The sequence below is a fragment of the Haliaeetus albicilla genome, chromosome 7 (assembly GCF_947461875.1).
Source record: "Haliaeetus albicilla chromosome 7, bHalAlb1.1, whole genome shotgun sequence".
In the NCBI taxonomy this organism is placed as follows: Eukaryota; Metazoa; Chordata; class Aves; order Accipitriformes; family Accipitridae; genus Haliaeetus; species Haliaeetus albicilla.
Genome location: NC_091489.1, coordinates 11,982,541 through 12,010,066, shown reverse-complemented (window position 1 = coordinate 12,010,066; position 27,526 = coordinate 11,982,541). Strand labels below are relative to the sequence as shown.

The window sequence follows — 27,526 nt, the reverse complement described above, 5'->3', positions numbered from 1 at the left end:
GGTGAGGATTTCACTGATTGAATCAGGAGTTACGTGCATACAAAAGTGCAAAACCAGGCATTTCGAGCTTGTATTTTTGACATTTTTTAAAATGCTATTGCAACATGATGCAGAGAAAGGCCAAGGGATGAAAGTTGTGTAAGTCTGGAGATATTAATAAATATCAGCAACACTTGTTTTCGAACTTTTGCCTTTTTTGGTTCCAACATTCCTCTATATATTCTTTGGGTGTTCACTGTCTATAGAGTGGCAAGGAGACTGCGTTGCCAGCATAGTTACAGCAGTACAGAAGGGCCATGTTTCAAAGCAAAAATGCGTAGTTGACAAGGCATGCTTATAGGCTTTTGGGAGCCTAGGAGATAAACTGATTATCTCTTCTAAGATAAATTTATTTTAAAAAACCCCTCAGTGTACAGAGTGGGAAAATGTAAAAGCAGTATAAAAAAACCAGAAGTCATTACTGAATTCTGAAGGACCATCAAGTACATCTTATTAGTGAGTGAAACAGCCAAGGCAAGATTACCAAGGAATCAGAAAGAAGATTTTACAAGAAGATTTTAGAGTCTGCTAAAGGTCAGTTGAAGTGAAAGGTAATATCATTGTATTCTTTTTTCTGACCCCAGAAAAGGCTTTATTTTGGCTGATGACTACTGGTATAGTATTTTATTTGTGCATAAGGATTTCCATTTTTAGCTAAGTAGTTTGCCTGCCCTAATCTTAGGTTAGTGCTTTTTGAGAAATTCCAAGCTCTTATTAACTTAAAACCAAACTTTTAAATGGTGCCCCTTTAAAAAAATATCTGAAATTATCTGGACTGAATTTCTATTGATTTTATTTTTAAAAAAACAGAGGCTCAAGCAAATGATTGCTGAAAAAATTGAGGGTTGCAGGCTTATACAATGCCTCTGAGAATTCTTACAATATAGAATGGCAATATTTCCAAACTGCCTTCTTGCATCTTCCTTAGCTTACAAAGAGGGCATGTCAAACCAATAAGACATGCTAAAAACAAAATGAAGAGATTAGAAAGCAAACAAAACAGGATCTGATAAAAAATGTAAATTGCTAGACTCTGCTAGAGGTAAATTTAATTTCTTATTTAAAGATCATATTTAAAGATAGCATTTTTAAGACATCGTCTGACAGCTTACTGCAATTATTAAAAAAGGAAAACCAGGCAAACTGTTTATTTACTGAATTAATATACAGGAACCTTCTGAAATAATTTATTGCATAGCGGTCTGCAGCCAACCAAACTGTATCTGTTGATTCTTTTTGTCCTCTCTGTTCTCTGCTCCTCAAGATTATTCATCATACAGTTGTGGGCAATAAAACACTCAGACAACGGAGTAGCTAGGTTCTCAGTGGCACTGGGACCATGTTTGGTGGCATACTGCTAATACACCTGCCCAGGGAGAATCATCTCTCTTCATGGAAGCATTCATTGGCCTCTGAACTAGTGCAGTGGCTTTGTGGCTTTTTTTGCCCTGTACTGCTTGCTAAAAGTAGCTGTTGTTGATGCTTTCCTTGGAATCCCTTTCACTCAGTGAGTGTTAGAGAAGCCTCATCATAACATCTAAAGAAAAGCTCAGGAACAGCAGAACCTTTATTGGGACTTAAATCCAGTTGTGATGAGTTTCACTTGGCACTTCTGAGCCACAGATTAAAGACTATCTCAATAACCAGCAAACAAACATCATGACTAGATCTGAAATACCTCTGTAATATTTTGTTGGAACACGACTGCCAGCCTTGCTTTCAACCCTACATCCCAAGGACAGCTGTAAGTGAAGTTTTACAAGAAAGTAACTTGCAAGAGTTCCCCCCATAGCACTCCATCTTCCATTAAATCTCATCAACAGTTATAATAAAATGTTTGCGTTTCCAATGAAAAAAAACCAACTTGAGATAGAAAAGGCTGTTAACAAAGTCATGCTTTAAAATGTCACCTCACACATTGCCTGGGAAAAGAGGTTAGATGCTACAGTTTTCTTTGGCAATGTTAATCAGATTAATTACTTCATTTGGCTTACAATCTAAGAAGCTAATGGTTTTGCCATTTTTGTAGGTAGGTATCTACCTATAACAGAAAGTATTGATGGTCAAAGATAAACAGGTTTAAGAAAAAAAAATCCAAATCTGAATTATCTATTACACTGACATCATAGTGCTAGGAAAAAAAAATTTGAAACATCACTTCCTGAATTGCATCCACTTTAGTCACATTTTGTTATAGATGTCAACCCTGTCAGAATATCATCTGTCAAAACGAATTAGTGGAAAATTTAGTACTTCACTGTTAATGAAGAATAAGATTGTAACGGCATTTCAATTTTCCTTCATCCTCTTGTTACCACTTGATAAATGCTCTCTCACAGCACTGCTGCTCTTCTGACATGATGCACCCTAATCTAACAAATCTAAAGAAAGCCAAAGGCAGAAGGCTTTCTAGTTTCCTAACATTTCTTGAGATCTCTGCAAGCTATTTTCATCTTGACGACTTAATTTGAGTGGATTAGTTGTTTTTTTCTCCCCTCCTAAATGTTTTATTTTGAGTGGATATCTGTATTAGCAGAGATTAATGAACACAAAACGGTATGTCAATGAAAAACATCCGAAGCACTTCCTTATGTTCAGGTATGTGTATACAACAAGAAGGGGATGAACTATTCTGTCTCTTACCTATGGGGTGCTGTGAAAAAAATTTATTTAATCACAAATGACCGTTTTTCTTTCTTTCTCATAGAGTTGAGAGATTCGTCACAATGCTACATTGGGAATAGACACTTCCCCTGAGATATCTGCTGTACTTACTATCCTTGAGAAAATATGCCTTTCTTCAATGCAAAACCCAACCGTAGGCACAGCTAAAGGCACAACAATGACTCAAGTGGCCCAAATATTGACTGGACAACCTTTCTGAGCAACGCCATCAGAGATTTGCCATCTTCTGAACACACACAGCAACAGCCATCTGCTGTGCAGGGAGCGCTGTCACTGGAGCTGACTCCAAGTTTGTCAAAAGCATGAGCAGAAGGGAGGACGAGCCCTGAGATGCAGGGCTGGGTGAAAGCTCTGGAGCAGCAGGTTGGTTGTTCCTGGCAGTTCCTGAGATGTGGAGGCTGGGAGCCCCTGACCGCTACTCTCAGGAGCTGTCACTCCCACAGCAGCAGCAGCTACTGTCTCATATGTCACCTCTTGCCCTTCATGACACCAACCAGCCCTGCCTGCCAGACTGAGCACAGAAAAACTGGGCAGCAGAGCTGCGCCTTCCTCTGTGTCTGCCTCTCCCAGTAAGCCCTCCCAGCCACGTTCTTTGCTTAGATTTGAACTGCCCTTCCTGTCTTGGAAAAAAGGAAATTATGCCATTTGGCTACAGTCAGTGGTATGGGAGTCCAAAAGGTAACAGAGAAACATTAGAAGCTGGGAACTTCAGAAAAGAAAAGAAAGAAAGAAAAGGATACTGATAAAGGATAGTGATGATGGGTCAGTGCTGGAGGGGATTCTGCAGAACAGGAAGAAGCATTTAGTAAGTTTTTATGTTCTGTATTTTGGGAAAGAGACAGATAATGTATACATACCAGAAGATGATGACGGTGTTGATGGTGATGATGAATGGTAATTTCCCTTCCCAACTCAGAAGGAAATCAAGTGGCAGCTCCAAAAGGCAGGCATTTTAAAATGGATGTGTTCAGATAACTTCTGACAGAAGTTGCTGACGAGCTCTCTGAACTACTAGAAATTATTTTGAATAGCTGTCCGAAGTCGTAAAGTGCCAGAGGACCGCAACACAGGCAGTGTTGTGCAATACTTTAAAAGGGTAAGTAAGTGAGTTAACCTGAGTAATCACAGGTCTGTCAGCCTGACATCCATTTTGGACAAAATAACTCAGGACCTGACATGGAACTTGAGCAGGAAAAAAATTAAGGGAGTGGAGCAATATAATGGGTGCCAATCATTATGTGTATGTGGAAACTAGATCTTTCAAATTCAGTTATCCAAAATATCTTTTATCAATGGATTTACAAGCTTGGTTATTAAAAGTAATAATGTCAACGTAATACAGTTAGATTTCCACAGGACATTGACCTTCATTTTGCATGACATTTTGGCTATGAACCTGGAATGATAAGAATCAGTGTTGCATACATAAAATAGATTAAATTCTGGCTGGTAGGTTCAACATATACTTGCAGTGAAGGAACACTCATTGAATGGGTTTCTCTTTATTGTGTCCCATAAGGATCTGTCCTTAGATTTTACTAGTTAACATTAATCAGTGACCTGAAAAAACAAAAATACAAAAGCATTACCAATAACATTTGCAAACGACAGAAAGACTGGGAGACAAGTTACTAATGCAGCATGATCTAGGTAATTCAGTAAACTGGGCATAGACAAAGAAATATGCAGTTAAATACACCCATAACTTTAAACTATCAGGAACTAAAAACGCGGCACATACAGGATTTTGGACTCCATCATGGGATGCAATTACTGGCTTGGGAATTACAAAAGATAAGCACTGAAGGTAATGCTGTGGCTAAAAAAATAATAGAATTGGGTTTTAGTTATGTAAATAAGTGTGATACTGTAGTAACAGAGAGATCATACTACCTTAATTCTATTTCACAGCATTATGACTGCTTCTGCAGTAATACAAGACATTGGAAAACTGGTGAAGATTCAAAGAGTAGCTATCAAGATCATGAAAGACAGGAAGATGTGACTTAAAGTGAGCTATCCAAGGGCTCAATCTCCTTCTTGGATTAAAAAAAACCTCCAAAGCAACAATGAAAAGCAAAGCATTAAGCAGCTTTTAATTGTAGAAGGAATGAAATTCTAGAACAACATTCCAAGAGAACTATTGGTATTAAGGAACTTACCAGGCTGGATTTTAAAATGGGTTAAGTGTACACATACAATTATACAATGTAGGGAGTCCATGAAGAAGATGCTTGAAGAATTGTGTGATTTTGAGTTGGACTGTATCTTGGGAAACTTCTGCTCAAGTGGCACCAAAGCTGGACCTCTGCCTCTACTCTGCATTGCTAAAATATGTTTCCTTTTTTTTTTCCTGTTTTTTCAAAACAGTCGAAGTTCTCATAAAGTCACAGCTTCTAGAACACTTGGGAATATCTTAAAAATGAAGAAACTTTCAAACTTAAGTGTAGCACATATCATTTATCAGTAACATGTCCCTATAACTTCTCAGCACAGTTGGTCACACACATATCCAGGCTACTTAAGCATGAAGCATCCAACCTGGGAACGTCCATTAGAATGCTCTAGGCTGTAAATCTAGATTAAATATTACACTTCTAAGTACTTGACTAGCTACAGTTTGAAATGCTAATGCCATTATCTCTAACGTATTAGTTGTGAAAGCTTCAGTATGCTGACATTACAAACTCAATGAGGCCTCTGCAGATGTAAAAGTTCAGGCAAGCAGTTCAGCATTTAGAGCGCTTATCAGAGCAGTGGGCAATATGGCTTCAATTTCAACATGAGAGCGTAAGAAAATACATCTTTCACACAGAACGGTGACTTAATCACTGAAATATGGTGTTTCTTGAGCTGGACTCTACTGGATGTGGCTGCAATGGAGTTAACTTTCTTCATAGCAGCCTGTATGGGGCTGTGCTTTGGATTTGTGGCTAAAACAGTGTTGATAACACACCAACGTTTTGGTTATTGCTGAACAGTGCTTGCACAGCACCAAGGCTTTCTCTTCTTCCCACTCTGCCCCCTCCTTCCCCCACAGTGAGTAGGCTGGGGATGGGCAAGAAACTGGATGGGGACACAACCAGGACAGTTGACCCAAACTGGCTAGGTGGTTACTCCATACTATATGACAATGTGATCAGCAATAAAAACTGAGGTAGAAGGGGGTTTGGGCTTCAAGGGCGTCATGGTTTGCAGACTGGGCATAGGTCTGCCTGTCAGATGTGGTGAGCAATTTCCTTTGTTTCACTTGGGGGTTTTTTCCCCCTTCTTGCACCTATTAGGCTGTCTTTATCTCAACACACAAGTTTTCTCGCTCTTGTTCTTCCTATTTTCTCTCCTCATCCCATTGGTACAGAGTGGGGAGGAGTGAGCGAGTGGCTGTGCGGGTGGCTGGCTGCTGGCCAGGGTCAACCCACCACTTGGAACAACGAACACATAAAAAGTTCTTGCAAAATACAGCAGTGTAACATTTGATAGTAATGCTTCACAAAATGGTATTCCCATCCTCTCGGAGGAAAAGTTGATCCAGAATCTCTTCCAGTTAGTGTGATCAGTGAGATAACATGTAAAATAAGAATCACCATCATGTTTCCCTCCTTGGCTTTTACTAGGAGTGCCCCAGAATAAAACATTTTTTTAATGTTGAAGTAATTTATTTTCAGTTGTCCGAAGCACTTTTTTCCATAACACATAAATGAATCACCTATTTCTACAGCTGAGCTGTAGCCAATCACCATTTCAAGGTGAGTTAGGACTAAGGTAAAACATCCCCATTTTTTTTTGTTGTTTTCTTCATGTAACTGTGAAACTTATTTGGATCCCTCTTGATACTGGATCTATTCCTAATTTGCAGTGAAGCAGAACTCGATGTATGCAGAACTTAAACGCTCTGAATAAAATTAAAGTTGCAGAAATTAAGGTTAAAACATCTGTGCTTGCAGGTGTGCATCATCCCCACCCTCTTGTTCATTAAAATATATGCCTTTCCCTATTGGTGCTCATGATTACAGTATGGAGAACATCCTTTTCCCTTTATTCTAAATAACAATGGCCTTTGTCACCACACAGATAATTAGTAGCAGCATAAAGCCAAGTTTCCCTGAAACTGAAATTCAAATGTACATTACCATGAAGGAATTCTTTGTAAAGATTTACATTTTTAGAATGTATCCCTGAAATCTTTCTATATAAAAATAAGGCACACTGAAGAAATATTGTTTCCATTAGTTAGATATACAGGCTTTCCCTCAGCTCCCCTTTTTTATAAACCTCTTTCTTCATATACATGTACATTTTCCTCATATGCATGTACATTTGCATTGAAATTGTGTTATAATTACACCCAAAACTTCTTCCTACAGAAACCAGTGGCAAATCTCCCATTGACATCAATGGAACCATGTTGAAAGTGAATTCTATATTTAGATTAAGATAACTTACAATAATAAAAGGCTAATTATGATCTAATTGTAATGACTACAAAGCCTTTTTCAAATTCTTTGCCTGTCTGAAAATTAAGCTTGCAGGTCAGCTCAGACAGATTTTTTTTTTTTTTTCAGTCTAAAGAAAATGTACTTCCCAGTGATGGAGGGCATGATCATCAATTCTGTATGGTCCAGAGATGCTTACCCCTGGTTGTTCAAATTCCCAAAATATGGTAACTAATGGTAAAAACATGAAAAGAACAGTACTGAAGAAGAGTGATTTGGCAATAAGAGTGTGCTTTTCCAGAAGGCAATACCTTCTGCAAACAATAAATAGCCAATTGAGCTGTTTAGAAACTGTTCTAGGTATTAATATAGATTCTGAGATACAGGCCTGGGTGAGGAAGCTGTGGGAAAGACTAGGAGAACTTGGTACAGAAAGGTACGGGCTGTGATTATTAGGGGATGGGATGATGAGACCCAGAGTTAGAGGCAGAGCCGGCTAGAAGATTCCTATAGGATGTTTCCCCTTTTGGAAGGTGCTGATTCAGTGAAATCAAATGATTCCACAAGAATCTTTTCATTTCAACAAATGTCTCCCCAAAAGAAGGCAGCCCAGTGCTGTTTCATGGCAGGTCTCAGTCACCTTCTGTGTTCTGCTGGCTATACAATGAAACCTGCCTACTAAGCAATGAAGCATACATAGTGCTTATTCTGAATATGAGCTGTAATTTGTAATTTTTTTTTTATTTCTGTTTCACAAAATATTGTGTATTCTGAAATATAAGTTAGTATTTGTTAAAGGCTAGACAATTTAAGATAGCTTCCTTGGAAGTTAAGGTTTGTACTAGTATAAGGAGGCTGGCAACACCAAAAAGCCAGTAGCCTTTTACATGAGAAGTCTTTGTGTGATGGAGACACATAAGTAGTTCTTTTCTTTCTCTGCTTTCCGTGTTATTTTCCTGCATGTATTATGATTAAAGAGCTGTCTGAGCTTGTGAATTTAAGCACACGCAAATCAGCATTCTGAAAGTATCCATGAAAAAAGAGAGAGGAAAAAAAATCCAGGTGACATTTACCCTAGTGTAATCCAGTTTCTAGCAAATGAGTTAGAAAAGCAAGATAAATAAAATACTTAAAAATAAATCCTAATTCTTACATGGGGAAATACAATGACATTTCAGCATTCAGTTAGCTGCTGACTTACCTTGATCTTCTATTTACGAAGTTAGAAAAGATAGCCAGCTAATCAGTTAGTTCAGCATGCCACTTTAAATTAAGACAGCAGCAACTAACGTTTTCCTGTCTCTTTAAAGCAGCACATCCAGAATCCTGCACTTTTTCTCCAGCGCGCTGCAGCCCTTCTTTAGTTAACCCACTCATCAGTTTTCATAATCCTCCGATATGCACAGTTTTAAGGCCGTTTGGCTTCCGCCTGGCCTAACCCACTACACAGACCTTTACAAGACTTACGAATGTTAGTTTTATTGGTAGAAAGCCTGTCTTTAATGTGAGATAAGCACATCATGCCTAATCTTCCAAGGCACTGGACACTGCTGTGATGTGAGCAATCCCCAGAAACTGCACCCTGTAAGTGTATGGTTAATCCTTGTCCTCCATAATTCAAGTGCTTAAAGTTAAACTAGTGTTCACATGCCTTTTGGCATCAAGCAAGAGTATTCTGTACCTTAAAGGATCTTTCCATAGAGTCAGATGTATGGCTACATTTCAGTCAATAGCTCCCATTGACTTCATTAAAGCCAAATCATAGGTCTGAATGTAAATACAGATGTATTGCCAGAATTTTAAAAAGCATTTTATTATTCATATGTCCTCAGGATATGAACTATAAAAAGCAGTGATGTGACTTTGGATATTTGTGGTACCAGCACATTTCTGCTTCACACTTACAGGCAACAACACAGCTATGACAAAAGTGGAATACATTATTTCACATATATCTGGACTCAGTAGAAAAGGCACAAGTATGTGTGACAGGGACAATGAGTTTTCAAACATGACTATGCTCTAAAATGCCTTGTAAGAGGACATTAAAATGTTCATTGCATGAAGGGATAGCATCTATAATGCGCTGGTTGTGTTCTGAAACAACCAGAAAATATCAATGCCCATATTTTCTCTGTTAATATTAAAACAAATATTCACAAAATTCACCACTGAATTCCTTTCTAGAAAAACTGCTGGGTAAAAATGTTAATTACCCTAGCTACCAACTTCTTGTTTTCTTCAACAGTGGGTTTTTTTATTTATTTTGCATGGGCCATCAGATGAATTATATCATTTTAGGTACAAAGAAGTATTCTAATTAATGAGACCATAGAAAAAATGTCACTGCATCCTTTTAGGGAACTTGCTGTTTTCTTCAGTCGCAGGGTCCAACATTTATGTCACAAGTAAGAGAATAAGTTCAGTATAAAATCCACATGAAACCAAAAATTTCCCCCAAGCAAACAAAAATCATAGGAACTAAAGGGCTCTCTAATCTAACAGTAAAATGCATAACAAGCACCAACTGTGGGTAAGGGAACAAATACTGGCTTAAAATAACGCATGTAAACTGTAACAGTGGACTGGATGTGACTGAGGGGATTATTTCATCCTGAATTTCTCTTCCTCTACAATGAGTATCAACAGCACAGGATACTTCAAATTTTCCAAGGCAGCTGAGCAGCTGAGCAAACACATGAATGTGAAGCTACTCTTTAAATTATAATTTTTCCTGCCTGCTTACATAATCAAAACTATCCATAAATGAATAAGATCTAATGCCAGAAAGAACTGTCAGCTCTTCATATCTGACTACCTCTATAATGCCAGCCCATACATTCACTCCAGATCCCACCACACTGTGTCCAGTGACTTGCATTTTGAATAAAACTGTTCTGGCACACCTGCTGCAAATTTTGATTATGCAACATCAAAAGTCTGAAAACATATCACTTTCCTCAGTCATTTGTCCCAGTGGTTATGCACCATAACAAGCAAAAATGTTTGTCTTTTTTCTAATTGGATTTTGTTGGCTTACCAGCACTTGGTGCTTGTTGTGCATTTAACCATTAGGATACAGAGCCCTGTAGTTCCTACTGGTTTTGTTTGCTTGGAGGAAAAAAAACATTTTTTGATAAATCAAGCTATATCTCTTTTTGACAAACCAGATAGACTAAGCTGGTTTAGATTCCCACTATAAGGCATTTTTTTTCAGACCTCAAATCATTTAGAGTTTTATCCCTATCTCTTTTCAATATTTTGAATTTCTTTATAAAACATTGAAAACAGAACTGAACAAAGAATAGAAAAGTTAATACTAATAATCCTTAGATTGAGGTAAAGTTCCCACTCTCTGAAGGATGTCATTAGCTTTTTGTGGTTTGGTTGGGGTTTTTTTGATGCAGCTCATCTATAACCATACAGTATACTTAGGACTTCTTTCAGGGACACAATTCTCCCAGTAAGTTGCACATGTGCTTTGTTCCTCTATTTATGGTTGACATTTGACTGTTTTAGCAGGCACTTTCTTAGACTGGGCCTAGTTTACCAAGAGATCTGAATCTTCCCTTTTCTCCCCATTAATTGCCATTTCACAAATCTGCATATCTTGTCAGCCATTATGCTTTGTGTATCATTGATGAAGACAGTAGACGCATTATACCCTTTGTCAAGCTCTGTGCAATGCAGTAGACATAACCTTACTTGAAGGTCACTCTTTACTTGCTGAGGTCAGTGTGCTGAGTTTTAATTTATGCGACGTCTGTTTTCCTGACATTGCACAGGGCTTTTTTAATAAAAAAGTCCTGTAAAACTAATTCAGTGCCTTATAGAAACCCAAGATATTTCATCCATACTGTTATCTGTAGCTACCAAGTTTGCACTTTCATCAGGGAATGAAATCAGGTTTGTTTGAGAAGACCTATTTTCCATAGAGTCACACTGATTGGTTTTAATTTAATTACAATTTTTTGTCAGTTGAATCCTGAATCATCATCTTATTATTTGTCTGGGGACTGCTGCCTTGGTAGCCAGAGCTGCCCGGCATGGCTCATTTGTCTTTTACGTTTGGATTTTTGACATAACACTGTCCATTTTTGGCTGTTCCATAATACATCGAAATCAGTATTCATTGCCTCACTCAACTTCGTAACACCAGTTTTGCATATTACTGTCCTTATGCTGCAGACTCAGACTTTTACTACATCCTTACCCTACCCTTTTGCAGGATGTCAACATTGGAGGACACCATTGCAGGCACGGTTAGGGGCATGTGTTTAATAGAATATTGGCCATCTCTTTCTGGGATCAGTGACAAATCCAGAAGGAGCTTCTGGAAAACCTTCCCGTCATTCTTGTAATTTCACCTGCAGGTTAGCACCATGTGGGAAGGAGGAGGAATTCGGGCTCTGGGTGACTGGCACCGGCACCGTGTCACTTAGTAGGCACAGACTGAGCTGTCAGGTGTTGGAGTCCTGGTCAAACTTGACAGCGGACAAAGAATGGTTTAGTCAGGCAGGTGTCCACGTGAAAGAGGAAGGCTAAGCCTATTTACAGGCGAATGCAGTGACACCTGAGGACCACAACTGGAGTGCCTTGGGGGCAAGGGAACAAGAAAGGACTAAATGATACCCAGGCTGCCAGGGGGGCTGCTGCCTGGCTCATTCCCCCTTCTCAAAACGTTGAACGCTTTTGGTCCAGCAGAGCAACTGTCCCAGTTCAGCACTTTGCTTCATATAGCTGTAGAGTTTTTAATCTGATCCCGAATACGAGTTTATCCTTCCAGGGCAATATGGCCTGGCAAATAAGGGCATCCTCTCAGATAATGCTGTCAGCCCAACGCTGTAACCCATTCTGAAAGTTCAGTAGGAGTGGATTTTAACTTTCCAGTCCCTCAAATCATCCTACCTGTTTTAGCAATGCTGATAGTATAGCATTCCTTTACAGCACTGTCAATATTCTGTTTCACATATTTGCTGCTCAGGCAAGAGACTGAGATTTACGTATGTGGAGCTTGCAGTCAGAGAAATACGCTCTCGCTAGGAGGATCACCATCTTTCAATACCCAGCACGATGATCTACATGCCAAATTTCCATTTGCTAAAGCTTCTCCGCAGCACCATGTGGGTAAGAAAGGCTTACATAAAGAAGCATGAAAGGTTTGCTCACTTCCTGACAATTAATTACAAATTTGTCTTTTAAATTCTACTCCACACAGGAGGAGACACTTAATGTTCAGTGGAGCCTGGCCAGACATTTTAAGAAAGTATTTATGAACACTTATTCAGATTTCAAATAGCTGTCACTTCAGCAATATTCATGCCTGGTTCTCATTGCTGTTTGCCAGGATGAGTTTTGTTTGAATAAATGTTTGGGAAATTACTAGCTTGTACAAATCCATCTGTATCCACAGATGAATAAGGATGAAAGCTGCTGGTCAAACAACCGCAAATTGTGACTGCATTTAAGAAAACGAAAGTTTGCTCCTCAAACAATTTGCAAAGAGAAACAAGAGTTAAATTCACTGGGGAATTTGTATGGGAAGAAGTGAACTAGATTCAGCCTTCTTCTAGTTGGAAGGAAAAACTTATGTATCTGAATATCCTCTAATATCTAGGCAAATCCAACAAACACAGTTTGCCTTCACACAATTTTACACTACTTTCAATTAACTATGAGATCCTTCTAGCTGTGGGGATTCACAAGCCCTGTGGATTTGTAATGCTTTCTGCGGAATGTCAGCTCCACAGCCCGAAAAGATAACATCTGACAGCCATGCTGAGCCCCGTTCAGGATCCATTGGGCTCAACAGAGGACTGCCAACTAACTTCAACGAGCATTGGATCAAGAGCCTTACAGCTACACTTGCTCCCTACACCAGCACGGGACGTGACCTTCTCTGCTTTGTCTACCAGAACTGCCAAATGCCTATCCTTACAACATTTCTATCAAATTTCAAAGGGACTTGTAAATCATTGCTGGCTGTTACTATAATTCAAATATACTTTAAGAAATTCGTTTGTTTAAAAACATTCAAGAGAGAATACAAATGGAAACTGGTCAAACCATGGTGTTGTATGACAAACAATATGACTTTAGTAAACTGAAATATCTGTCACACTGGTTTTTGATAGACAAAAGCCATTTAGGCAGTGGCACATCACAAGAGGAAAGGACAGCTTGTGATGCACAGTACTTTTCATTAAAAAGCAGCCCACGTGTCACAAAATGCTATTAACACACCCTGGCTCTGTATGTAGTACTGCCAGACTGTAGGTTAGGTAATGAAAAATGAAGGCAAATCTTACATACAGTTTATTGATTTCTTTTTCATGTTTGTTACTCATCTGCTCATTGAACTCACAAAAAAAAGAAGCATTGAGCAGTATACAAGGCCTTATTAAGACCTTAACTATCCAAAAAATAGTCTGTAATTGTGACTGTACTTTAGTCATATATGGACAGAAAAAGCTGCACATGAAATAAAAAATTGGTAACAGCAATATTTAATTTAAAACAAAATAAATTATATAAAAATGAGAAAGCTAATTTCAAGGACATTAAAAGGAGCAGCCAAAAGAGTGAAATACTAACAAATTACATGGAGACTTCTCAGAAATATATGAGAGGCTGAAAGCCAAACCTCCAAAAGGATCAAAAAACCCAGCATGATAAAGCAGAAAAGTAAATTTCCTAAAGCTATTAAAATAAAACAAAATGCAATAAAATAAAATTTAAAAAAATAAAACAAATACTTTAAAAAGTCTAAGTTGTGTCCTAATGAGGGAAAGAGAACAGAGCATACCTTGACAAATGAAATACAAAACCACAAAAAACCAAGTTGAAACAATTTTGAGACATAAAGGCATAGAATCTAATAACCCACCATTCTTCAAAAATTCAAGAAATGGAACACTTGCCTGATATTCAGTGATAACCAGTTATGTAAAAAGAGCACTCAGGGAAAAAAAACATAACAGAAAAGTTAAATCAATTCTCTCAGTCTGCACTGCCTGTGAAGGCGGATAGGATGGTTCTCATACAAAGGTCATACCTTATGTAGGATAAGACTGAACCATTGTCTCAGAGCATGAATAGAATATATTTTAGAACAAATCCATAAGATGGACTTTAACAAATTTCCAATACTGGCCAATTTTCTGTTGTGGTTGGCACGTTACCACCAGTTGAACTGGTCTTAGTACCAAAACAGATGGAAGGAGTAAAGTGGAAAAAGTAGTTTTATATTTTTCACATATCAGTTTTCATTTTTAACAGAATTTATAGAGAGTACAGAGGCATAGAGGGTAATCCAATGAACAACAGACATGACATTCCTGCAGACTTAAGATATTTCTGCACAAAGATAATTGGTAGGAACCATGACAAAAACAGTATTAATGCACAAATAAATAAATATGCCATATTAGGGAAGAACCAACATAGCTTTTGCACTGAAAATACATACCTCAGAAGTTTATTAGACTTCTTTGTTGGAGCAGGTAATCATATGAATGATACAATCACTGTAGAGTACTTGAAATTTAAGAACGCTTTTGATGAGGTCCCTTGTTAAAGGCTCTGACAGAAATAGAGGTAATACAGAGTAAAACAGAAGGTCCTGGATTAATAATTGGCTAACAGATAGGAACCAAAGTGTAGGAAATAAATTTTGTCTAAATAAATTTTGTGTTAATAAAGGAAGAATAACACACATGAGGAAAACCCTGTGCATGATGGCCTCTGAAGTAGTCTTTACCAGTTAAGAAAAAGGTTTTGTGGTAATTTTAAAGCATTTTCTGACAACATCCATTCAGTGCATGGTGGTAGCTAAAAAGGTAAGGGACTACTGGAAGTCAATTAGGAGAGGTCTGCAAGCAATACTGAAATTGTTACTTCACCAGTGAGTTTAACCATGGTGTACCCCTACCCTGAATACTGAATATAGTTCTGTTTCCCCATGTTTCATATTGGAAATGGAAGTACAGAATAATGATCAGGATTAACAAATGATAAGTTTTGTATGAATGTATGAAGGTAATGCAGTCATCAAGGAATAGTTTTAAGTAAATAACAGGAAACACTTGTTCACACAACATACAATTAAGTTATAGAAATCATTGTTATGATACTATGGAGACTGAAGTATAAACAGATTGGGGATTAAGGGATTAGACAATTCATAAAGGAAAGGCCCATTGGCAGCTGGTAGCCCTAGTATTTGGGAAGTTGCTACATACTGGAGCTGTGAAGGTATGCTCCGTACATGTCCTGCTCCTCCTTCTCGTAATATTAAGCCCACTGTTGAAGGACCAGTACAGCAGTTTTAATATTTCTTTAATTTTTCTTTCCTTTCCTCACCAAAGACAGTTTATTTTTCACATAGAACAATTACTATGAAGAGCCTTTATATATACACCATTCTTAGGCATACTTCTTACATGCCCTTTGTCTACGGTGTGAGGTATTCTAATTGGAACAGCGTCTTAAAAAATGGCCCTCATCCTGCAAGTGTTTCTTCACTGGTAAAGAACTAAGTCTGACATCAATTCAGTTGACTTCAGTGACTTTATGTTGCTCTAGGTCCATGAACAGCCACTTGTGGGCACTCCTTTGTACTGGACGGGAGCTGGGGCTGCAGCCCAACGGGCAGCAATGGCTGCAATGGCTTCAAAGATCACAAGACTCCTGCCACCTCTCTCAACAGCCACCTTTGTGCTGCGTTGATAGGCAAACCAGATCTAGACATTGTTCCTTAAGCCATACATTAATAGTAACAATAATAATAGCAATATCGGTGTTTGGGAAAAGATCCGGTCTGCAAAATTAGCCAGCAATATCGAGCTGGTTACCCACTGGATGGCATTCATTTGTTGCACACCTCTCTCCACCCATCTCTAGTGATATCCCTTAGCATCCCTTAGATACCCATAGGTGAAGGGATGGTTTCTTTAGGTGAAATGCTATTGTAGTTCATGTGCAGTCAGCTCCTGGCCCTCCCGTTCAGACTGCCAACACAGGTGTTAATTACTGCCATCTCTGACGGTGGCTTGTGCCGCAAACACCTGCCACCCAGAAAATACACTGAAATCCCCACCTTGTTTCACATGGGTCAGTGAGCACCAGTTAGTAATGACTTTGATCAGTATTTTTCTGGGTTATGTGTGGCAGGTGCAATCCTTCTGGTCTCCCACTACAGTTACCAGCTCACTGATGGATCAGACCCCTGAAGAATCTTTCTCAATGAGTGACAATACTTCTAGTTATATGAATTCATTTCACATAGCTTTTGGTTTTCTGTCCGAGAAACCTAAGCACAAGCACCTTCATATTATGAACCATATGGTCAAAGGAATATTTTAGAGGCATTTTCACATAGCTTTATGAGAAAGCTGAGTTCATTTAACTTTTTTAAAACAGTCTTCAGTGAGACAAGAATTCTGCAGGAGTTTACAAGGATCATGGGACACGTGAATCTGAGAGCAAAGGCATAATGCAGAAAAAATAGAAGTAAAGCACAAATGAACCCATGGTGCTGGCTGATAAATATGAGCTCTAGCAATATTGCTGAGAAGGCAGGCACAGAAGTTAGATGAGTCTTTTGAGTTGATTTAACTCATGCAGCTGCCAGTTGTGTAGTTGAAAAGCTAGATTATTTGTGAATTTAGGCGTACTGCAAAGCAATATATTTTCAAGAAGGAATTTCTCTTGATCTCTATGGTGTTTGTCACCCACAATAGTTTTCCAACTTCAATCAACATTAATGATTCTCTCAGCACCTTCTAATAAATACAATTAATGCATCCAATGCAAGGGAATATTCTAGTCCCTAGCTGTTTTCAAATTAATTTCTGTCCTCCTTGGGACATATCTCTCTCCTTTTTTCCCTATTACAAAGCCTCTGAAGATGGTTAGTGAAGTTAGTTAAATGGAGAAAAAAATAGATTGGAATAAGCATTTATGAACACACATCTCAGGCACGATTCACAACACTTCATGAGGTTAACCTTTAAGGACATTTTTGTAACTATTGGTACCTATAGAAATATTTGTAAACTCTGAAATTTCAAACATTTGGAGTTGTTTTTCTCTACTGCCTGGTCATAATTTTATCAGAAAGTATCAACCATTGAATGACACCATGGAATTAATAATATAACTTTGTTAGAAACAGCTGTAGGAACACCTTGTGAGACATGAAACACAATTGTATGAAAATTGTTCCTTTGAGCTATTTGATGGATATTGCCCCACTTATCTTTAAACAGAAGTATTATTTTCTAGCACCTCTAAAGCTACTTCAGTGAGTTCTACTGAAAGAAATTATTTCCTGTGAAATTTGCAATAAAGTGCAAGATTCACTTCCTTCCATCCTCTTTCCGACATATATAACCATGCTTATGAGTTTCCTGTACGTTACAACAACAGAGAGTGGGTGGCAGTCAGGTTATCGAAAATCATTGTGATGATAATCTACCTACCATCTACTTTGATCTGAAAGTCTTAACTGTTGTGTCATCTGTTCATCATAGTTCCTTTTAAGCCTTATATTCAAGAAAAAAGAAAGAGTCTGGCAATACAAATCTGACAAAATTGATCAAGACCAGAAACATCACAGTGCTCTCAGTAAAATTAATCTATAAACAATCAAAATTTGGTGCAATTTACTTAATCATTCCATTTCCAAAGTTGTTTCTCCAAAGTCTGCATGTTAATCTGTTGGAATGGAAATTTTTTTTATAAAGGGGTATTTGTACCCTAAAGTGTAAGAATGGTCCACAAATCACAAACAGCACTCAAACAGAGCTGTTCTGCACATTCAGATTTTGTTTTCACAGAATAAAAAATCTAACATACATTTTATAAGGCTAACATGCATGCAACAATTTCAATGAAAAGCCAAGCACAGACATTAAGTATTTCTATTCACTTATTCAAAAGTGATATATTTGGAAGATGAGGTGATAAAAAGGCTTCTTACACCATCATCTCTCCTGCTTCGTGTATAAGAGGAACAGCTAAAAGCGAGGGATTTGGCGGAGACTCTGTGCTGACCACTAGTCAGGGTGCAGGCATCTGGTGGGGTTTGGAAGTTGGAGTAACCTACAGCAATCTCACAACCGCTCTGCATTTTCTGGAGACAACCATATTAACTTCTGTGCCTTCAGCATCAAAACAGCGCAGAGGTGCTGCCTGCTATCTCTGCTCAGCATTTCTTGCCTTGTCTTAGAGGCAGCCCAGGCAAGGAAGAAAGTGTTGCCTGTAATTCTTCACAGTTTTACCAAATAACCAGTGGCTGCCTGGTAAGTTGAGAATACCTGACTCTGAGGTTATCTCACCAAAGACCAGAACATCTCACTTAGAAAGTAACCCTTAGCAAGTGTAGTTCCTTCTGCTCTTATCACACTCGGGATTGTGCCCAACTTAACACATTTGCTTTTGATGCCTTTGATTTCCATAGGAAGCCTTGGCTTGTAGTCAGAATCCCCCTTATGTGCATTTCTAGATAGGAATGACTTCCAAGCCTAAGAGCTGAGATGTACACACGCCAAGAACTCCAACGCTGAATTACCTTTGAAGAATCCTTAAAAAAATAATAGCCTTGAAAACACCTTGCAGCTACTATACACTCACACAGCCTTCTGCCAGCAGATGCACAGATTTCTCACGTCATTTAATGACTGCTGCCCACTCTGGAAAAAAATGCACTCTCATGATGTGCAACTACACTCAACTGAGATACATAATAAAATAACAGAACATAGTAACTTGCCTTTCTTTGTTCTTGAATGTGGAGCTTTATGTGTCAATTTTAAACTAAAAGGAGCAATGTGCTCTGTGGGCCTTTGGAAACAGATTTTATTCACCAAGTGAGAAGTTTCTTCCCCAAGTGCAATGTTTATACATCCTAATAAACAACCGTGCAAAAAAAAACCACCACAAAGCAAGTGAGGCATACCTCCATGCAACTTCGTGTACTAGTGTGTAGAGATTGTATATAGTTAAATGTCATTAACACTAATTATTGTATTAACACGTGAAGAATAAACTTTCACGTCAAATGCAAAGTAGGACATTGGGGACTACTTAAAGACATCATGCTACAGATTGGGTGACTTTATTATCCTCATTCTCACGGCAAGCATAGGCTTCATGTTAAGAAACATGAGCACCAAACTGTGTGGTATTTATTTCTGATTTTCATTAAAGATATAACTGTGTAGCCCGGTATTGTTTGGGGCATTCAAATAACTCCAGCTCGAGTAGAGGAGTAGAGGAAGGGTAAACAGAGGAGTTGGATAGTTCAGACTGTCTGAGAAAGGGTTCATCACCTCTGGGCAATTTCTGTGACCCCGAGGAGCAGGGCTGGCTGACACAGGTAGGCAGGCAGCTCAGTGGTCTCATTGCATCCTCTTGTGGTTGGGTGGCTACAAGAGCTGAGGATTGTCCATTGTCATGAGAATGAGGGGTCGGGTAGGAACTAAGCAGCTTTTCTGCTCTCAAGAGGTGACCAGACTGGATCTGGAGCACTCAGAAGGTGAAGCAACTAACTCCTTCACAATGTCAACCTGTGCATTTCCTAGAAACATGCCCATTCCTCACAGTCCCTGCTGAAGTGATTCTCCGAGACAGGATATCCTAGGATTCCTCCCAGCACATTTTGCAGCTCACCATAAAGACAGCGTAGAGGCCTATGAGTAAGTGTGGAGGAGGAATGTTTCTAACTACACTTTATCCCCGTATTTCCAAACATAGCATGGATGGAGCAGCTCCTGTTCACGCAGACTATTATTCAGAGTGGCTTTGTGTTGTCTGCGAAGAATGATCCCACCTTTAACAAACCAGCAAGCAGATCTCTCACAGTGAATGCATGGCATTTGAAACAACAGAAATGTAACCGTTCGCCCCAAAGTTCATGAATACGAATTTCACTTTAAATATATATATAAAAAAAAGGTCTTTGGATTCCACCCAACAACAATTAGGATGGGGTTAACAACTTGTCTTTCTGGAAAGAAACACAGAAGTTGAAGCTTGCTACATATATCCAGTGGAATTTGTAGCTTGAATCTAACAATAAGGTATGGCAGATACAGATTAATAATGATTTTTAAAAAGCAAATATGAATCTTGAGCTGCATAATCTGCAAAATCCTTGTGACGTTTCCTAAGAGGAGACTGTCGTCTTGTGAGGTAGAACTGATCTACTATTTTGAAAAGTATCACTTCAAAGTCTATAAAAATATCTTGCAACAAGCATCAGTCAGTAACATATTCATAAAAAAAGATATTTAATTAAAATTTCTCACAAGCAATGACTGAAATTACTACTTAAATGATCTTTTAAAAATGAATGAACAAATAACCTTCATAAACTGCTGTCTTTTCCAAAAGAGGTAAGTCCCACTAACGTTAACGAGAGTTACATCTACAGAGTGAGAGGGAGTGAGGAAGCAGGTCCCTTGAGGCAGCTCCTCAGGCACTGTGAGTTAGCATAGCTCCCCAAAGTGCCTTGGAGGCAGAGACGGTGATTTACGTGAACAAAGAATTTATCCCTTTCATGTTTATTTTTCACCCTGGCCTTCCACAAGATCTAATCGTATCTGTCAATGATAGAAAATCTTAATAGCTCATGGTCAACTCTTGCTAGCAGTTCCTTTTCTCATCTGAACAGGGCATAAATGAACTGCAAATGTCAGGTCATTGCTTCCTGCTCTTGCTTCTTCCCCCCACCAAATTGCAGCACTTCCATGTTTTAGGTGTCCAGTTTAATCCAATTCACCTTTGAATGCTGTATATGCAGCTCTTCTCAGGGATCCATTTATTTATCCATCATAATATATGTTCTTAACTCTTTTTACTTAGTCATCTCTGTGAGAATGAAAGGTGTGGAGTCAGCTCAGTAACCAGAAGGAATCATAAATCAAATCCATACAAGAGATACAGTCAGATAAACAGAATAGCTGCAAAACTATAGCAATAATGTGGTCACGTTTGCAATTTTGTACTTAAAAATCCCATTTTGAGGACCATAAGTGGACTATAGGAATGTCACAATAATAGGTCACAAGAGTTTGCTTTCTATCAAACGCAATTACTGCTGTCATTTGTGTTGGTCCGCCTAGCCTGGCTATAAACCAAAGTCTCCTTTTTAAAATACCCTTACTTTTGATATTTTTCTTTTGATATTTAAAATTAATAAAACCTGTTGACTGTGAACAGATTGTACAGAGCAATATTTTTTACTATTGCTCAAGCTGCATGAAAACATGCTTGCCCAGACCTGCTGACAGACTAGCCACTGCCCTTTCTTTCTCATGGGACATGGCTTTGCAGGGGCTACCTGGACTGCAGAGGGATTTTCAGGTTTCTTTTTTTCTGTGTTCGCAGTCCCATAAAATGAGTTCAGATGCAGCAAAGCCAGCAGCTAACCCAGGAGTCCCTGCCAAGCCGTGACTCCGTTTTGCTCAGGCAGAAATGCCAAACTTCCCATGATGGTAGCAGTGAAGCCTGCGAGTAAGACCTGCTCATCAGCCCCACAGACAACCTCCAGACTCCACCAGGGCACAGCCAGAGCCGCTATCAGCTCCAGACCTAGATGCTCACATCCATTATCTTTTATTTAGAGATACACAAACTGGTCTGTGTGTGAAGGAGGACAGGGAACAGGATTGCCAGGGAGATGTCTGATTTCTCACGGGCTTTCCTGTGCTGCTGAAACCCCTCCTGTTGCCCGCAGCCGCAGCACCTGGGGTTGGGGGGGGCTCCTCCGCACTGGGGAAAACTGCATCCCCCCCAACACTTTTCCCCATTCACCTTACAGTCTCGCTGGGTGGGAGCAACCAGTGCTCTCTCAGGGAGAAGCCAGCTCCCCCAGGGTCCTGGCAGGTAACCCAGCCCCAGCACGTCCTTGCGGAGCCCCCACAGAGGGTGTGGGGCAGCTGGGGGCTCCCGGCGGAGGCAGTGGGCTGCCTCATACCTACCTTCCGTGTGGACGGCAGAGACGTAGGTCCAGTTGTAGCGCTTGACAATGTCGAGCATGGCCCTGGCTTGCAGTGTGTCGGAGGGGACCACCCTGAGGAAGTATTTGTACAGTGTTTTGTCGCTCAGGTCAATGCTGGTGGCAGAGTAAGCGATCTGGGGGATGTCGAAGAGCTGGAGCAGATTTTGGACTTGGATAGCAACCGAGCTGGAGCCGGGGCCGATGACCCCCGCAATGGGCTTTTTCACTCGGGTCTGGGGCTGGGACTGTGAGTCAGAAACACAGCGGGTGCCTCCATCCCTATCATCCCTGATGGAGATGAGGGAGTCCCGTATGAACTCGATGCTCTGCTCCAGGGCCACTGAGGAGTGCCAGCAGGAGTCTCGAATCTCGCTGCCCAGGGTGATGTTAGGTAGCAGGACCGGGTCAGCATTAATTTTATCCAAAGTATGAAACATGGCTTCGACTCTCTGGATACCGTATTGCTCCCGGACTTCCCCACACTTCCTCTCGGGCACTTTCTCAGCTGGTGGCTGGTGATGAACAGAGAAGAGGGCCCCAATGATGACATCCCCATCCATCCGAGCCACTGACCGCTGTGAGGAGGCTGTGGAGAGAAGGACCTTCCGCCCGGCGCTCCTGGGCAGCACATCCATCTCCAGGAGCAGAGCAGGGAAAAAGACCAGCAGCACGCCAATCATTTTGTTGCACGATGTCATCCAGACCCAGGTTACTAATTTCATGGGCTCCTCTTGCCTGCACATGGTTTAAGGACATGTAGGAAATGGCATCTGCTTCGCCCCACCAGCACCCAAGTTGCTCCAAATACCACCACAGCAAAGTCTTACAGCATCGCTCTCGAAGGTGCCAAGGCAGCCGTAATCCTAGTGACATTTAACCTGGTGGCATAGAAATAGCGGATAAAACAGGCTAATCGAGAAATCGATGTCAAACCAGAGCTCAATAAAGCAATCCCGGACAGTTTGAGATGACTGCTTTTGCAAATGCCCAGGGCAATTTGCTTCGCTAAGCCTCTAGAAAGGAAGTTTCAAGAGGGATTAAAATATGTATTTATTTGCCTTGACATACTATCACACATACTCACATATGTTAAGCTTATATGATCCTTTTCGTATCTGCTTTTCATGCCAAGGCAGCTGTTTCCCACACCTTCAGCCAGCACACACCTCCCCTCCGCCCCCGGGAAGTTTTGAAAGTTTCATGAGGTACTTAGCATATCAGAGAAGCGCCCTAGCCTGGCCCCAGCAGCCCCAGCTCTGAAAGCAGGGTGACAAGTTCTTCTCTTCTTGCGTTCTGACTACCTGAAGGCATCTTTCTCAGCTGAGCAATCTTCTTTCCCAATACGGAAAGGGGGTGAAAAGAGACAGCGAGCAATCTGCCCTGCCAGCCGTGGGAAATGTCATTTAAAGGTCAGCGAAGGGAGGAAGAAAGGAACCACTTCGCTGTTTAGATTAACTTTTCCGTATGTAGGGGGCAAAGCTGTAATTCAGCCAGGGACACACACATATGCAAGCGGGGGAAAAAATACATATTAGTTACTAAGGCAACCGCGGGCAAAGTCCTGATGTGCCTTACCGGCACGCCAGCCTTGCATGCAAGCTTGGGGCCGGGGGGGAAGGCGGCGAGCCCGGCGGCTGGCCTGGGAGGCTTGAAACGCCGTGCTGGAACCGGGGGTGGGCGGCGCGGCTGCCACCGCCGCCGCCCGGGGAGTCGGGAGCGCGGCCGAGCCGGGCCGGGCCGGGCCGGGCCGGGCCGGGCCCCTGTTGCACGGCGGCGCCGTCAGCACCCCGGACAGCGCCCGGGACAGCGCCCCGGACAGCGCCCGCGACAGGACCCTGGACAGGACCCTGGACAGCGCCCGGCAGCCGGGGCCACCGCCGCAGCGCGGGTCCCTGCCCCGGGACCGCTGTCCCCTCGCCCCGCTGTCCCCCCCCGTGCCCTCGTCCCCCTGCCCCGCTGGCCCCCTGTCCCGGTACCCCGCTTGTCCCGGTGCCCCCGCCTCCCGTTGTCCCGGCTCCGCCAGCGAGCACCGCTGGGCGCTTCCCCCAAACTTCTGCCCTCCGCCCGGCGCTGCCGCCGCGGTCTCCCCGCACGCACACTTGCACACACACGCTCCCCGAGGCACGGAGACCGGCGGCGGCACGCACCGCCCCGGACCCGCCGCCTCTCCCCGTCCCTCCCCGGGTGCCGGGGCCGGTGGCGCGGCGCGGAGGGCTGGAGGCGCTGAGGGCGAAGGCGACGCTCCGAGGAGAGCCGCCGTCCTGGCCGTGCGTCCAGCCAGGCAGGCACAGCCGCCTGAAGTAGGCTCCCCCGGGCAGCCCCGGAGCCGGTCTCCCGAGCGGCTTTTGTCTGCCCCGCCTGCCCCGCCGGCAGCCCCGCGGCCGGGACCCGCCGTCCGCTTGGAGGGTCGCCCCTGAGACGTACCTGGCCGGGTGAGGCAGCGGCTCCCTGCCCGCCCGGAGCAGGCATTGCCGGCTCTCCGGCCGGCCCGAGCTGGCGCGCTGGCGGCGGGGCGACGGCTGTGGGCTGGGCGCTGGTGCCCTCTGTCTTCAGCACCGCTCCACCGCAAGGAAAAAAACAGGTCATCCCGGGCTCATCCATTATCTCATAGCGAAGGATCAGTCATTTTCTCCCCCCTCCTTAATTTCTTGGGCTATTGTCTTGCAAGCGAGCAAGGAAGCATCACCCGGAGCACGCTGCGGCTGCAGAGGAGGTGTTTGCTCTCACCTCCCGCAGCTCTTAATTCATCATCTTCTTGCCACAATTAGCAAAAGCAAGAGCAAATGCAAGAGACTGCTGCTCAAAAGGGACCCAGACCACGCTCGGGAGACCCAAGGGACTGAAATGTGCCGGTCTGCCTCACGGGCAGGGTTTCGCTACTAAAATAAATATTTATATTATTAAAAAAAAAAAAGAAAAAAAAACCAACAGATACTGCAACAAGATAAATCACCTGTAAGGATAAAGGCATTGAGATTACAGTTTTCAGGTCAAGATGAATCTAAATGAAGCACGTGAGAGGCATGTCAGATTAAAATAATACCAGATTGAATAAGCATAATTCAGACGACCTGCTTGCATCTCTAACACAGGTCTCGGGTGTTTTACTTGACTGTATGAAAGTTAAAGTTAGATTACCTCCCCGCTGGGAACTCTATAGATATTTGCCCTACTTCTGAAAGAAAGAGGCAAGGACAAACATTTAACTATTGCTCCTTCAGAGAAGGGTTTGCAGTGAATGCTGCCTCAAGCATGTCTTCTCCCTCTGTCAATATTTGCGCTTTTTTCACTGTCACACAGCTAGTTATTTGCCTGCGTTGTGTGTTTATCCACAAGGATATGGATAAATTATCACTTCATTATGGAAGACCCAGCCCAGGGGCTTGCTGGTGCTCAATTTCCCTGCAGGTCATGTTTCCTGAAGAGGGAGATGGGGGCCAAGGGTCTGCCTGTCCTCTGCCTCCGGGCACAAAGCTCCCCCAGAGCCCCACAGACCCAGCTCAAGGCAGCTCTGCCAGCACCAGACCTGGAGGGGCATCCCGATGTGCACGTGAAGGAGGAACAAATTCCTCTTCATGCATGCTTTAATAATTAAACTTTAGTCTCTGCCCTTGACACAACGAACCTGCAACATGGCAGCAAATGATTCCAATGGTTAAGTGAAAAGTTTGCTCCGCTGGCTCTGGCAGAGGAAGTGTTTGCAAATGCCCCCATTGGTTCCTCCCAACATTTAATACCCTGTAGCCTTCATCCCCTCCAACCTGGCACTCGCAAAGAGAGCAGGTCTTTCTGCTGAGTCTCATGCATGGCTGTCACACAGGCTTGTTCTCCCTCCTGTGATGGTCTGATTTTTGCTGAGACTGGAGAGCAGGTCACCAGGTCCTGATGCCCAGCCGTGGCTTCAACTGCTGCCTCTCCAATCCCTGCAGCAGCAGGTGGGAGCAGGTGAGAGCTGGCAGAGGTCTGGGACTTGTAAGAAGACACCTGGGATGTCAGGAGGTTTTTGGAAGGGCTAGGGCAAGGGGGCACTGGGACTGCAGGGGCTTCAAACTTCCCCAGTGGTCATGGGGGTAACAAAGGCTTCCCCCATGGGGAAGTAGCACCCTGTGACCCTGCTGTCCTGGTCTCCCCAAAGAGGCCAGAGTCATCCCACTGCCTTCTGCCCATCTCCTACACATCCTGATCCTGCCCCTGACCACAGATCTAAAGCTTCACCCCTCAGAAACAGCCCATGACACAGTCCTATTGCCTTCCCAAATTTCTTAACACATGGGGTACCTTTATCATCTGGTAACAATCCTTGGGGCACTGCACAGGACTGCATTTTTTTGCAGAGATATGAGCTGCCATCAGACAAGCAGAAGATCAGGGCAAGAACAGAGCAGGGGCTGGAGCCCCAATGTTTGCTTTCCATGGGAAATTAGCTGGTGTTGAACATCTTTCCTTCCTGAAACAGAGGAAAAGTGAACAAATTTCAGTCTCCCATGAAACGCAATTTAAAAATCACTTGGAGGTTGATTGAAATATTCTATTTTGATGGCATCAAAAGTGTTTTGTTCTGTTTTCCGTTTAAACATTTTATACAGTGTAGCACAGTGTATCATTATTTTTACTTCAGATGAAATCAATCATCAGCTTAAAATGGAAGCTCTGTTCCAGTATTTTTTCAAAAGATTTTTTTAATTATTTTTTTTTTTCCTACAACAGGCATGCTCTAGCTAAATGTTTCTATTTCACCAAAATGACCTCTTTCAACACAAAATCTTCTATGAGAAAAGTTCTGGTCAGCTGTAATGAGAGAGGCCAGTGTACTGTGGAGAACAGTTTGAAAGGGAGGGTGGTTTGGAATAGCAAAGACTGAAGCCTGGAAACCTGGTTTACTGAGATCCCACTTTTGGTTTCCCAAACACAGCTTCTCCCTCCTCTACTTCCTACCAAGAGAGAAAAGTCAGATTGACTGTCTAGTTGTGCAGACTCTCTGGCTAAATTATTGGGGAGATTTAAAGCTATTTGCAAGGATCAATGCTGCTAAAATTATACAATTTTATTCTGCCTTGGAAACAAGTAGAAAGCTCATGTGCTCCTGTCTGAAGTCAGTTAAAACATATACCAGCTATTTAAAAAATTATCAATAGTTCTTTCTATTCCAATCACTCAGCTGTTTTCCTCTCATGATTTACAAAAGCCACCTACTATATATAAACAGCCTGCATGCAAAACATGCATAGGTAGCCCTCTGTAGTAGATACTGAAATGTTTGGTCATGAACAAGGATTTAGAGTCATCTCATCATCTAGCAGGGCTCGTTCAGTCAAAACAGGGATTTTAATCTTCCTAACATATTCAACATATTTTCTCCTTTTCT

The 27,526-nt window shown here is 41.8% G+C and overlaps 1 protein-coding gene across 2 annotated transcripts in view; it reads right to left on the bottom strand.

Annotated features, from left to right (window-relative positions):
• GRM1 (glutamate metabotropic receptor 1) overlaps window positions 1-25,708 on the bottom strand; it is a 197,906-nt gene extending 172,198 nt beyond the window's left edge. The window contains exons 1-2 of one of the 2 annotated variants that reach the window (XM_069786948.1): window positions 24,586-25,708; window positions 22,142-23,039 (exon numbers count right to left, since the gene is read on the bottom strand). In XM_069786948.1, coding sequence (XP_069643049.1) covers window positions 22,142-22,904 — 763 coding nt within the window. In that variant the 5' untranslated portion in view covers window positions 22,905-23,039; window positions 24,586-25,708. The remainder of the gene's footprint in view (window positions 1-22,141; window positions 23,040-24,585) is intronic. The other variant, XM_069786947.1, reaches the window with a different exon arrangement.
• Between the last annotated feature and the right edge of the window lie 1,818 nt (window positions 25,709-27,526).